The sequence below is a fragment of the Morone saxatilis genome, unplaced genomic scaffold (genome assembly GCF_004916995.1).
Source record: "Morone saxatilis isolate NCDOM2014 unplaced genomic scaffold, NCSU_SB_2.0 Contig11, whole genome shotgun sequence".
Classification (NCBI taxonomy): Eukaryota; Metazoa; Chordata; class Actinopteri; family Moronidae; genus Morone; species Morone saxatilis.
In genome coordinates, this window is record NW_023339663.1 from 24,754,928 (window position 1) to 24,769,548 (window position 14,621).

The window sequence follows — 14,621 nt, forward strand, 5'->3', positions numbered from 1 at the left end:
CGAGCCGAGCCGAGCCGAGCAATGAGGCATTTGTGTTGTTCAGACCTCAAAGTGCATCCACTGTGGTTAGTGGTTACCCTTTTTTGTAGTTTGAGTGACTGACTCTAGAGGCTGTTGTCATGCAAACATCTTCTATCTGCAGAAGGTCAGCCCAGTTGCACAAATTTAACAAGTCATGTTCTTAAAAAACAAACAAAAAGAAAATATAAGGTTATTAGGGAAAAAAAATAAGGTATTATCTGTAAGTGCTGATAAAATCTGCACTTAGGGAAAACACTTAAGGTAGCCTCAGTGGTGACTTATCTCTACGAACAGTATGAAAATGTGCAGCGACAGGGAGGCACGATGTATACTTTATCTTGTCGGTTTTTTCTTACCACATTGCTTTAGACTGGATGATTTGTTTGGATCATATCTACTTTAAAGTTTTTCTTATGCCGCATTCATCTACCAACACACATTGTCCCTCCTGAGTTTAGCCTTGCTTCCCTTCTCTTTGATTTTTGTTATACATTCTTAACTGCATTGAAAACCAAATAGTAACTGTTTCAAACATTAGTTGATTGACATGAATAGGTACAGCATTAGCATGGCGTTATATATGTTGTATATGGGTAATATGGTTTTCCCTCTTTTTCTATTGCTTGCTATTGCTTGTATTCTAAAAAATGTAATCTTCTTCTGTGCTGACCCAAAATATGTTGTATGTTAGTCAATGTAATGTCTACAGGTGTGTGAACTGATTCATGTTCAGCCAGCAACCTCAACCACCCACTGACTCATCAGAGGGCTTTACACCTGTTCTGTGTGTGCGTGTGGGTCTGTGTGCGGTTCTGTTTGAAAGAAAGGGAGGAAGACAGCTGTCAAAGCTCACAGTCCCCTGCTAGTTTTGGTGGACAGGTGTGAGGGGGTGGAGTCCGAGAAAAACTCCCAGCATCCACTTCTGTCACCATCACTTACCACTCCCCACACACGCATACTCACACACATTTCACATTTACATTTTGAGACTCCATTCGTGGTGGGCTTAGATATGTGAAGAACAACGGGTAAAATGGTTTTGCATCAATTTCCAAAACCACCTTGGTCAGGGTTAAGCGCTGCTGCAACACTGGGGGTCAAAGGTCAGTGTAGTTTTTGCGTTTGGAGTGTTTTATCTTGAATTTTGTACACTAAGCCTGCTTTTGACGATGTTTTGAGGGGACCTTCTATATAACATATTTACTGTTTAGAATTTTTGCTCAGTGATTATTTGACTGGTAGAAGTGTAGTTCCAGCAATCAAACTTGTGATCTGTCTACTGCAGTGATACCTTTTCCTAAGATCGTGCAATTGCCTGTGTGTGTGTGTGTGTGGTCAGTAGTAGGCAGTCAATCAGTTAGAGGAAGTCTCTGACTGTGCCTCCTGTTTGCTCGTTTGTTGTTGCAGGGTAACAGACTCTTGCTAAAATGAAGGGCTGTGTCACTGACCACTCCCACAGTAACCCTTTGTCCCATCTCCCGACCCCCTGATGGCCCCTTCCTCTGAGCAGCTGACTGTCAGCTTCAGTATTCCTAGAGTATCCATTAACTATAGCCAGGCACAAACTGAATTTAATGTCTGCCATTGAGGCAAACCCACATTCTGTAACACCATTCATTATTAATTGTAGACATTTTCACACAGAATTCAGGTCCTTCTGGGATGAACACTTGCACACATGCACATAAGGGACTTCCTCTTACTCATATGAGCACAGGGAAAATGTTCCTAAGGGATAAAGAATAACTTCCGCTTTTTGAGGCAGAAATAGATGTCAGAAATGATGCAAAATAATAAACTTAGCGAATGATCTCACCCAGTTGTTCTTGGCCTCTGGCTAAAGTAAGCCTACTGTTGTACATCTGTACTGTAGTTGGGTATAGTCTTCCTCTTTTAGTTTGGTCTGGGACTTTATCTGTACATGTCCTTACATGTACAAAACACTGCAGCCCCACAGTGCTGTTGCATAAGCAATGTTATACTGTGTGCAGACTCTAGGGTGGATTACTTGTTTTTCAACGAGGGTGCCTGAAAAAGCATCTCAGATAGTGTGTTTAAACCCAGAAATGGCTCATGGTGGGTTGCTGTTTTATACCTGCTATGGTTAAAGAGCACTGGGATTTGATGAGGAGTACTGAACTAGGATCTTAAGCCAAGGGTTCAAAGTGAGAGCAATAGTTTGAAGTTGTTTTTATGTCTTGAACATTTTTAATGTGATTCATTGCTGGCTATGATTCAGGTGGGGAAGTGGTGACTTAAGTACACATCGATGTGGCTTAAGGTTTGCAGACACTGGGCTTGAATCTGGTTGCACGATATCTCTACAGCTACTGACCAAACAACTGTTAACTGAAGTGAAATTACTTTCTAACTTTAAAGCTAATACAAAATACTGCAGAAAGTCTTTTAAGTTTCTGTAAACACGTGTCCAGTTGGCCCCAGGGTGACTAATGGTATATGTGATGCTGCTCTGTAATGAAAGCAGTTTCGCTGTACATCAATAACATTTTCTGTTGTAATTTTCTCTGAGTGAGATTTTAACTTCAGTTCTGGCCTGAGACCTTTTAATCACACAAACAGCAGTTGTTTGCCTTTGCAGTTCAGCACAGACGGCTTTAGTCAGGACAGTCGGCCATTGATCCACCAGGCTTTTCACACCTTCTCAGATTCCCAGAAGTCTTTTCACTGATGTCTAACAGACCTGTTTTATAGGAGGGAATGAAAACAGATTATTTTGGAAACATGGTGCTTTTCAGTAAAACAAGGTAATGCTCTTGTTGAGAAAATGTGAAATTCTATGGAATCTAACTTTAATCAAACTGTACCAAAATGTTTTCCTGATTAAAATGTCAAGATTTCCCCTGGCACCATATTTCTGGTAGCTCCAGTTAAACAGGTTTTCTACTTATCAATGCTGTTTCTCTGTGTTTTCAACTTGTCAAAGTTCATTTTTTAAACATTGCTGTTGTGTCTTTCAGAATCCTCACAGTCTTCAGCGTCTCCCAGTTTGCCCAGTAGAACCAGCAGTGCCACCAGCTGTCCCTCAGCAGCTCACAGAGACTCTGGCAGCGACATAGAAAGCCTGCTGAATGCAGAGCCGGGATATGACACCGTCTTCAGAAAGGTCAGACTCACTGCTGTGTTTTTGTCACACAATCCAACTCATGAAATTCACTGCTGAGGTGTTTATAAAAAATGATCTGAAATTGTAAGCCTGTTTTTAGGTGGAGCAGAGTGCTGGCTCAAATCCATGTACCAAGTGGGAATATTTTGGGGGCAGAAATAAACTAGAACAAAAAATCTAAAATAAAACATTAAATATTAAAAGTGTCAACAAAAAACACAATTCCTATTTATGGCTGTGTTAACCCTGTTGTTACTGAACCAAACTGCAAAACAATGAATAATAACATGGAAATATAATAGAAATGGTATTAAATTTGATTTAAGTGAATTCAGGGTTCAACAACATTCACAAAATCCTCTACTGGCTACTGTCCAAACATCCAGTTCACTCATGCCGAACAGCAAGAATATACTGTTTGCCCCTGCAGCTTGTCCTATAGGGATTATACAGTATATATGAAGCAGCTATTTTGTCAGTCTGAGGTTGGGTTTTTATTTATCAGCAGCCTGAGGCTGAGATGCCAAGCATCTACTAAGCATCTTTTTAAGCCAGCAGCTCTATACTGCTGCTGGGGAAGTGCAAGCTGTGGTCCCTGCTGTCACTAGGCTGATGTTGAAAGTCTGTTTGAAGCCAGGCGCCCTTTGGTTAAAGTTGAAATACTTGTATCTCTCAGTTTTTGCAGCATTGAACACTTGAAACATGCTCATGGTAATGTGAATCGAGTGTCCTTTTTGTTGTAAACAACAATGGAAAAGTCAGTGCGGAGAATATCAGCTGCTTGAGAGTGTACAGTATGACACTGAGGGTTAGGACACTGTAGATAGACAGAGACAGGCAAAATGTACCATGACGTCCACAGGCTTTGATTCCACACAAAGACCAAAGCGGCTAAATTCAACTTCAGTAAGAGAGGATTAATGTCTTCAGTGCTCTCTGAAGGGAAATTGTCTTCTCTTGTGCACAATACAATACTGTACATTTTCTACAAGCTGTAGAACAATTGGTAGAGAACTATTTTATAACTCTACGGTCAAGGAGTTGATCATTACAGCTGAGCATGTGTCATATCCATATGCCCTTGAGCAAGACATTGTTACTTAAAATGCTTATTAATTGTAATGTAAACAGATAAGAACATCATCTGAAAGCCTAATATATATAATAAAGTTAAGAATTCAGCTGACTCATGCTTTATCCTAGCTTTAAAGCTAATGTCACATGACCCATAAGCATACACTGCAGTCACATGCACTCTGAATGTATATACACACACACACACAAACTCATGCATCCTCTCGCTCCCAGAGGAAGTCATGTCCGCAGCATAAAGCAGATCTTTGATTCCCAACTCTCCAACAGAAGAAGCTCTATGCTCGGCTCATAACACTGCAGCTGGCAGCACAATAGGCCCAGCTAAAGCTCACACCTACAAATTAGCTCTAAATGGACTATCCCATACCTGTGTGTGTGTGTGTGTGTGTGTGTGTGTGTGTGTGGTGTGTGTGTGTGGTGGTGTGTGTGGTGTTGTGTGTGTTGTGTGTCGTGTGTGTGTGTTGTGTGTGTAATGCAACTGAGCTCTTTCCCATCAGACCTAGGCAAAAGAGTATTTACCAATATGATTGTTTTGTTGGTGCTATTCACTGCTCATGTTACAGAGCTGTCAGAGAGGTAAGACTGGTCAAGGACAATAAAGGATAGTTGGATACTTCTGGTCTTCTTCACCACCAATATAGCATTTTATCATCTGCAAAGCTGTATGTTAGTTGATGAATATATGTGCATATATACTGCATTTGTCAACTACTAACAACTGTCTTGCTTTGAATCACTAAGACAGTCCTATAACAATCATGAATATACCTTGAAAATACTGTATATAATTTGGAAACATTTTCCTGGGAAAATGTTGTCTTCACAAGGTTGCCATCATTTATTGGTGTTTGTTTTAATGTCAGTGTTGCTACAAAGTGGCTCCGGCTCATTATTCTTAAGCCTTGCCATTTGGTCCTCATTATATCCCATTCCTGTGGGTTAAATAGCTCTCCAGCATTCTCTTAATTCATTGCATGCTTCAGTGAAGAAATGCTGATGGATATACAACGTGATAGTCTAGGTAATTAACAATAATTAATAAGGACATCTATGCTGTTCTATTCTGTCACATAGATTCTTCATCATGTGAAGATAGAATAGTGACATTTGCTTATAGATTTAAAATATTCCCCTGTAGCTGGATGGTTCCGCTTCATGTGCGGCTCTGTGAGCAGAGCAAGGCACTGAGACCGGACTATATGAACTACTTTGCACTCCTTGATTAAATGTGGAATGGAAGTGAAAAAAGCTATTTTCACACAAGTCTAGCCCGAGAAATAATAAATCTACATTTCAGTAGAGTTTGGCATCGAGTTCACTCATTGTTTAATTAATGAAGCTGTTCTTGTGGCTCATGATAAACTATCACTTTTAGGTGCAGTTTCTTTTAGTTTGACCGTACTCAATCGGGACACGATGATGTGCAGTAAGGCATTAAATAATAATATATTTCTTGGATGTCTGCAGAACGATGAACCAGTGACAGGAGGAGACAGTGCCAGCGAGGTTTCCGTCTCCTGTTCCTCCACAGACGACACCACCAGTGTTGGTCCATCCAGTTCTAGTCCCGAGGGCAGTCAGGGCCTGGAATGCAGCTGGAGCCCAGAGGAGGGCATCCAGACTGGGGATACTATCACTGCAGGACTAGACAGTGGTGGTGGAGAGGGAGGAGGAGGAGCAGGAGAAGCTGAAGAAGAGGCCAAAGACAGAGTGACAGAGGTGCTGCGGCGCTCCTGTGTCCTCCGGAGCAGTATCCGCTCCCTGTCGCCTCTTCGCCGTCACAGCTGGGGTCCTGGAAAGAACAACGGAGGAGACGCAGAGATGAACCAGAGGAGGTGAGAATGACATTGTGGATGGAGTTGAACTGATTGTGAGACAGGGCTGTCTCTTTTGTTCTTGACGCTGGTTGCTTCCGGTAGATGTCAGTAGGCCTGATGTGTGCCAATGTCAGTGTTATTAGAGCTTGTTGATGTCACTCCCTCTGTGCCGTGTTGAGCGTTTCCTCCTCCTGCTGCGAGCAGCTGTGTTGCCATTTTGTCTGGTGTTGGTAGGGAGCTACCAAATGTTGTACACACACATATGCATTCACACAAAGACACAAGCCTAAACTCTAACACTTTACGCACAATTGCACACATGCAAGGTGCACTCACCCGTTCACACTCACAGCATCATGTACGGTAGTCATCGGTTAACATGTGCTAGTTCCCACTCGTATTGAGACATCAGCAATGAGGAACACATTAAGAACCCAACCTTGACATCTATTTTGTGTTGTGTGCTAGAACAGCGGCCTGTCACAGACTGACCCGGCCATGATGTTGGAGTGAAAACAGTAAAACAACAACTTTAGATTTCGATCAGCTGCTATTTTTATGATATCCAGGTTGGGCAGAAATATCCATTAAATAGCATAAGCTTTCATCTGTAGTCTTTCTTCACAGCATAACTAATGACAGAAAGAAGAAGTCTTTTAAAGATAAACATGAGGCACCTGGAGCACATAAGAAGCATGGAAAGTGATTAAGACAAAACACTGCTGCTAAACGTGTGTGCTGTGTGAAGCATAAGGACCGTGAAATGTCTGTGACTGTAGAAGTATATTGTACATGTGGAGCGATAGGAAAATGGATGTAATGAGAGTTGATTAGTGAGACTTCCTGCCAGATTTGCCCCCTTCTGCTGTTCAGTCACATTTTAAGTGAATAGTTTGACATTTTGAGAAATATGATTACTTGCTTTCTTGCCAAGAGTCAGATGAGAGGATGGTTTAGCTTAGCGTAAAGATTGGAAAAGGGGCAGCAGCTAGCCTGGTTATGTTCTAGAACAAAATCCACCGGCCCCTGCCTTTAACAATCCCTAATTTACATGATTTATATTCTGTGCAAAAACTGTAAAAATGACAATTTGGGGGTTTTTACACTTTGTTTTTTTAAATTAGTGATATATAGATGTGCTGGTTAGTGGATTTTGTTGCCTATAAACAGAGCCATTCTAGCTGTTTCCAGCCTTTGTGCTAAGGTAAGATAACCATCCCCTGGCTCCAGCTTCATATTTAATGGACAGATATGAGAGCGGCATCAATATAATAATCTAACTGTCTGCAAAAAAAAGCAAATAAGTAGATATCCCTATATATTAATACTATAATATATATAATATAACTATTCCCTTGAAGATCATTGTTCTTTACCAATGCCATTGTTTTTAAACCCCCCCCCCAACATAATGGCACATTACTCAGAGCTTCAACACATACAATAGTGCCCAAAGATATCCAACCTACCAAAAACAATATGATCCCATCAGCCAATAATAGAGGGCATTCATTCATTCATTATGTTATTATTGACCTGCCATCCCCTCATATCCCAACTTATCTCAACCATCATCCATCACTTCCTGTCTGTCTCCTCCATCGCCTCCAGTTCCATCCGTAGTCCTGGTGAGGGGAAGCTGACCTTTCACAGGAGAAGGTACTAATAAATCACATTCATCAGTTCATGTATTGTGAAGATTGACTTGTTCCAAGGTGACGTGCAATGGTAAATTCATGTACAGACATTGTAGCCTTTTTTGATCTGACCACTTTTTAATGTATGCTTGCTGAACTACTGCTGCATTGTGCTCCGTCCCTGCAGGCAACTGCGCAGAAAAATGTTGTTCTCTCTTCACCCGTCAGAATATGCAAGGAATACTGTGGCAAATAGATGGTTGAGACACACTGCTGTTGTATTGCAGTGGTAATAACAAAGCACCCACACAGAAAGAGGGGAGTTTAGCTCTGGAGGCTCAGAGGACTGTATTGGCGAGAGATTGAGAACAGAGGATTTTATTCATTTATTCATTTATTTTTTGGCGTAATAAGTTCCTGTAAGGTATTTTCAAGACTGCAAATGCACCAGAGAAGTTTTGAATTCATCCCTGGAGAACACGGTGTGCCACAGCAGTAAAAACAGGACGGGAGTTGTGTTATGCTGAATTGTGCTAGATGCAAGAGGAAGTAGGCTTCTTCAGTTGGAGCTGATGATAGCGGTCTCTAGTGTAGGGTAGTGTAATCCAGTTTGTTGGGATGGGCTGATTTACTGTAGGCTATGCAGTATATGGTATGACTTCAGTGAAGTCCTGGAGAAGTTTGGGGGTTCCTGATCCAGACCAGAATGACATGATGGAGAGGAGCTTGATGTAGTGTAGACAGCATTAATATTTTCACTGTACTCTGTCAGTGTGTCAGTGGGTTAGTATATTAAATATTTGTACCTGCTTCTTTTGTAACATTTTCATGCACATTCACAGACATAATTACTTTTAATTTGTACTTATAATTATGATCCCTTACATTTTGTTAATGAAGAATTTAGACCATAATGTATCTGTGCTGCAAGTTCTTGTCACTTACCAGGTGACATAATACATTATATGCTGATACAGCTATATGTGTAATTAGCTAATAATGGCCGATAAGATCCCCCCCCATATCTGTCTGGCACTAATTAAGACCCAGACCACTGCTCTAACCATTGGACCACAACTTTCACTTCGAGGAAAGCAGTGCCTGCCACAGGAAGGTCCAGTATGTAGGATTGACATCTAGCAGTGCAGTTGCAAATTACAACTCCTTCGCTTCACCCTCCCCTTCCAAGCACGAAGGAGAAACTACGATGGCTGTGAAACGTTTCTGGGCTTCTGTACAAACGGGCAGACTTGTAGAAGAGGAATCGCTTCTTCTGTAGATAAATAATATATATATATATATATATATATATATATGTATGTATACGTATACTCAGGTGATTTTACACTAATGGAAACATAGTTATGCATAATATGTTCTATTACTGCTAGTAGATCCTCCTTAATTTTACACACTGGACCTTTAATGGTACCTAGGCTATTCTGACAGTATTGCCTTTCTGGGAAACTGCTTGGGTTCAGCAGGAAATTAACTTGCACCCATTTACAGTATTTATGTTTCACAATGTGAAATTGTCTTCTGTATGTAGTCAGAGCACTAGTCTACTTATGTCAGAACATCTCTCTCTTCAGACATCCCTGTAATGGAGTCCTTGTCAAATCCTCCTCTATCTGCCTCGCTCTTACTCTGCTTCACTTGCTTCCCATCACTACTCTTTATTTCCAGCTCCATTCCTCCCCTGACTCATCCCTCTGCCTCACACTCTGTTAGCATCCGCTGGTGCCCTTCCGATGCTCCCCACAGCCACGGTGTGGAAGTAGTTAGTTCCCTCAGGTACAGTGTATTTGTGTGTGTGTGAGCACATGACCTACTTTGAATAGGCGTATTTACATGCTGCTTGATTTGATTTGCCGTTTTTTAAGGGCATGCATGCATGCATGTGTTTCCATGTGTGTACGAATGCCCTGGCAAGTCAATCTGTCAGTCAGTAGCTTCCTACAGCAGAGAGCTGCAACAGCTGCTGGTGTTATTCATGTTTCAGTACTCTGTAGGATAGTATGTAATAACCCTGGTGGGAAGCAGGACTTAATATGACAGATATAGTCATCTGCATTCACAGCCCTGAGGAGGATAGGTGAGTGCTGCTGCACGCTGGTCACTGATAATCACCAAGTCATGATTCTTTTGGTCCACTGTAGGTTAGTAATGTTTGAATGTGTTGGACTGATGATTTGCTGGATAATGGAGTGCCATGCAAAGCCAAGGGCTGGAGATAAGAGAGATTTACTGCTGGAGCTTTAACTATCACAGAGTCTGTCTTGAAGCGAATAGAGCTGCAGCCGCGTAGCATAGCTCATCCTGAAATGTAGCTGTAGTTTTCCTCTCCATAATCATTGTATTGGATTTTTCAAGGCCTCTTATTTCCAGTCATAGATCGATGTAATTGGGTTTGTAAATCACAGCTGCAGAGCTCTCTATGCTGATGCTGATGTTGGAAGTCATTTGACGCTGCTTCAGCTGTAAATCTGCTCCGGAGCCCAGTAATAACTCAGCTGGCTAAACACTGTGCAGGACCAGCTGTGTGTGTGTGTCTGTCAACAGGTGCATGTGTGCGTCTGTGTGTGTGTTTGTGTTCTATGCAGCAATAAGCTGTGTGTAACCTGAAGGCTGTGATGAATAGTCCATAGAGACCAGTGGAGTGTATGTGTTCGGTAGAGTCATTCTTCCTTCTTTGAGGTCACCTGACCTGACTTGTGTTTGTCCAAACAGCTACAGCCTGGAGGGGCTCAGTGGGGGCCAGGAAGAACTGAGGGGCCCCACCATCCGGGGGCCCCGAATCCTGGAGCCTTCAAGGATCCCTCGGCAAGACAGCGATGACAGGGGATCCCTGGTTTCTCTGACAGAGGAGCAGGAGGAGCTGGGCGAGCACAGCAGACTACATGACTTGGTCAGCTAACCAACACACACACACATGCATGCACACACACACACACACACACCATCATGTTTGTCCTTTAGATGTTATGTCTACATACTGTCACTTAGCCCTGAGGAACCCTCAAATACATCCTCAGCCTAATTCTTGTAAAAGAAAGAAATTGCTCGTACATAAACTTAGAAACAGGGGAACTTTGAGACTTATCAGTTTGGGTATTAATTAGAATTGATAAACCTCACTTTCCTCAGGCGGCTTATGTCCGTTCTCATAGAATTAAAACAAGTCATTTGTGTAGTTTCCCTTTTAAGTTTAGCGTTCCTGTTTCCATTTTAGTTACTGGTAATGTTTTTGTTCCACGTTATCTGCCTGCTTTAGTGTACTTTTATACATTGTCATGAACTGTGATTGACTTGTTGTGTGTCATGATGCAGAAATCAAGGCGATATCGGCCTCTGCGAAACAGCTGTCCTCCCATGACCCTGCCCCTCACCAAGTCTGTTTCCATGCTCGCCATCAGCCAGAGAGACATTGATGGTGAGTGACAAGTTGTGATGCTGCCTTTCTGTTTTACTGTCAGTGTTCAATTACCAATCCAGTTCACGGCCAGTATTTGTTACATTGAGCCCCTTAATTAATAGATTTCCCTTCTATTACCCTGCTTTAAATAGCCTATATCCAAATGACCAGTTGAGCATCTGAAAATGAGTGAATAAATCTAGAAGTTCAGATTCACTTCCAAGTGTGGGAGGGAAGGAGCACAGTCATTTTAGGATGTAATGAAAATTTTAATTCTAAATTTGTAACACAAAATATATAGTTAAGTGTGTTTCCTAGAATCACAACCCAACAATGATAAATATAGTAGTAGGTAGGTAGTTGAATACAGAGGTACCCATTTCCACAATTATTTAAAGGCTCTACACACCCATGGTCCACCTACTTATTTGCTTAATGGGTGTGTACAGACTGTGCTGGGTTAACATCTGTCTACCACTCTTTTTAATTCCACACATCCCCCTCACTGTTACTATAAAGTTACTTGATTTTAATAAGTGATCAGTTCCTGCTGTGGTTCTTTCCTTCCTCGCCCGCCAGCAGTCGGACGCCTGAGACGTAAGAGGCGAATTTCCTTCTCTTTCAACCTTTCTCCCATCCTCACCAAATCTAAGTCTGAGTTCATTTATGGGGACTCCTCATCTAGCGATGATGAGGATAACATGAGTAAGTAATAGATAGATAATAGAAAATAGCAATTATGATGTCCAAATCAGAGTAGTGATTCCTGTTAGTGTCCTGGATCTCCCCCTAAGGAGTCAAAGGTGCCATTACTAGACACTATGTGCATAGTAATGGCACAAAAGTTGTGTTTTGATCAAGAAAACACAGTTACACTTAGTTACTCTTAGACAATTCTCAAATTAGCTAACTACCCAAATTGTTGTATTCATGTCGTGATCTGTAACCTGAAGTATAGAAAGATCTTTATGTTGCCCCTCTTGAGGTGTCACATTTTTTTGGGAATCACTCAGATTGATGAAGAAAAGGTCGGCTGGCACTAAATTATGATATTTCATCACACAATACACATAATGGATTATACTGAATATCCTAACAGCCTTAACTTTAGTGCGACCTTTCAGTTTTACAGATTTGTGCTGGGTGAGTGCTGTCTGTTGCATTTACGCTTTTGCATCAACAGTAAGATATGCACTTAAGCCTGAATACAACTAGATGCTGAAGGGCGATCCCAAAGGTCCCAAAGGTTCAGCTGCAACAAACTTTTCGTAAGGAAACCACTAATTACTGCCAATATTAAGCTGCTTGCAGTATGAATGTGCAATTACATTGAGCTTGTAGTGAAGTCATTGGTGTAGAAAACCACCTTCCACATTGGCAGCAAGCGTTAATCATTCCTGTTGACAACATTAAATAAGATCTTGGCTTCTCCTGTCACCCACCCAGCCCAATATTAAGCTGACCTTTACTTAGATTAGTCTTTTTTTTTTTGTCTCTTTGCAAAAAATGAAACACAATCAACATAGAAAGAGGAAAAAGAATAACCATAAACACTGCAGGTGAACTGAGGAAGCCCTTTCTTCCCTGTAGATAAATGTGAGCCTGTCACCTTTAGTTAAAGACACTGAGCATTCCCCTTTCTTATCTGTGAGATATTTCCATTAGTGTACACTGTCTCCTTGGCTGTGTTGCTAGCAACACAGTCAGGCCAAAACTTTGCCCTCATTATACTGTTTTGGGTTTGACTTTGTGATGCAGAGCAGGCAAGCAATGCTTTGCATATCTGAGCCTAGGTCAAAATAATAGGTAGAAATTATTGTTTAGGAGGAAGCAGAGTTGTTCCCTAGAAAAGATGCATGGTTACGTTTAACTGAGCTGAAGTAAATATTCTGTGGTAATTATTTGGCCAAGACTGCAGTGTGTGCTTTGATTACATGGTTTAATTATTGTTATTTATTCATATTATATGCAATCAGATTAAAAATACAACTGGGTCAGACATTCACTGAAAAATACAAACGGTTTGGCAGTTACTGGAGCCAGGACGTTGGATAGGACGATCTAGGTACAACCATCACGGCTTTATGTGAATAGCCAAAATTCAGAATAAATGATTATGTGATTAGGTATTGAGACCATAATGTCTTGCTGGACATTTTTTTTAACTTTGTATTTCAAAATGTTCTGTTTCATGAGGTTGGATGCTTTTTATGGAGCTGCTATCTAACAGCCATTATTGGCACTGGATCTAAAGGCTGTACCTCAGCTTCAGGTTTTGGCCTCAGTGCTGGCTGCTCACATCAGTGCCAGAGTCATTTTGTTTTTGGCTTCTACACAGCTTCCACGAGAGTAGCTAAACGTTAAATACCTTGCTCAAGGACATTGAAGGTAGCTGTTGAAGTACAGGAGGGCATGGATTATTCAATTCTCTGCCCAAATCTTGCAGCCGGGACTGGAACTGACACGCCATTAGGTCAGTGAGGTCATTTATTTACTGTATATGAGGAAAAAAAGCGTGACCTTGTGGTTAGTGTGGTCAACCCCTTAGCAAAGATGTGCCACTGCCTTAAATAGAGGGAGGGAGGAGGATTTCCACCTGAGATAACAAACAGTGAATTAAAAAACAACAACTGCTGTCCTCTTTTTACCAGCTCCTGAATCTTTGTCCTACTGCTCACTTCCTCTCTCGTTTCTTTCCAGGTATGAGATCGTTTTCCAGTGCCTCTGGGTCACTAGCACACAGGTCAGTCCAACTCTGCACATACACATTACAAGGAAATAGTTCTTTGGATTTTTTAACTGCAGCTGGGACCTTTATAGTCCTATAAAGAAACTGTGGAAAGGTTCTTGTAAGCAGTCAAATGGTTCTCCACGGAACATTTATAGTGTTGTAAAGAGGTATTTTCAGAATGTGAGTACAGGTAAGACTTGTAATTGCAGCTGAATGAAGATGAAATTAAATTTGTGTGTGTGTGTGTGTGTGTGTGTGTGTGTGTGTGTGTACCAGTATATCAGAAGAGGAGCCTGGCCCACTGCGGAGCGACACTGAGGGAAAGAGTGTGACAAAAGTCAGCCGGACCTTCAGCTACCTCAAGAACAAGATGTACAAAAAGACCAGGGTGAGGGAACATTGAGTTTTTAATCAGCCTTAATAAAACTGTGGCAATACTTTAGAGGTATTTCACTATATACTGTTTCTCAGAGCAGGGCTTTCATGTGTGCAGTGGTCAAAATTGAGCCTCCTTTCATTGACTTCTTCTCCTTAAACATTTATTCCAGCCTGCCTTTCAGCCCCACTCCACATTAATATGTTTGCACAGAATCACGCTGGGAGCTGCCCTGCGTGTCTTCTTCTGTTGGCCTCGGCACAGGCCCCGGTTGAACAGTTTGGGGTTACGTGTCTTGCTTCAGGGCAAGTCAGTTCCTCCATTCAGATTTAGGTTTGGTTTTGAGCCTGCAACATTTTCTAGTTGCAGACAGAATCTGTGGTGTAAGATGTGGTCAATGTCATC

At 41.6% G+C, this 14,621-nt stretch overlaps 1 protein-coding gene across 9 annotated transcripts in view; it reads left to right on the plus strand.

Annotated features, from left to right (window-relative positions):
- Positions 1–14,621, plus strand: part of LOC118321253 (A-kinase anchor protein 13) — a gene marked incomplete at its 5' end in the record, with an annotated part of 98,360 nt that overhangs the window by 55,651 nt on the left and 28,088 nt on the right. For 5 of the 9 annotated variants that reach the window (XM_035652491.1, XM_035652492.1, XM_035652493.1 and 2 more), the window contains 8 exon segments: positions 3,000–3,145; positions 5,708–6,075; positions 7,669–7,716; positions 9,381–9,488; positions 10,425–10,602; positions 11,025–11,127; positions 13,810–13,852; positions 14,117–14,228. In XM_035652491.1, coding sequence (XP_035508384.1) covers positions 3,000–3,145; positions 5,708–6,075; positions 7,669–7,716; positions 9,381–9,488; positions 10,425–10,602; positions 11,025–11,127; positions 13,810–13,852; positions 14,117–14,228 — 1,106 coding nt within the window. 9 annotated transcript variants of the gene reach the window in all.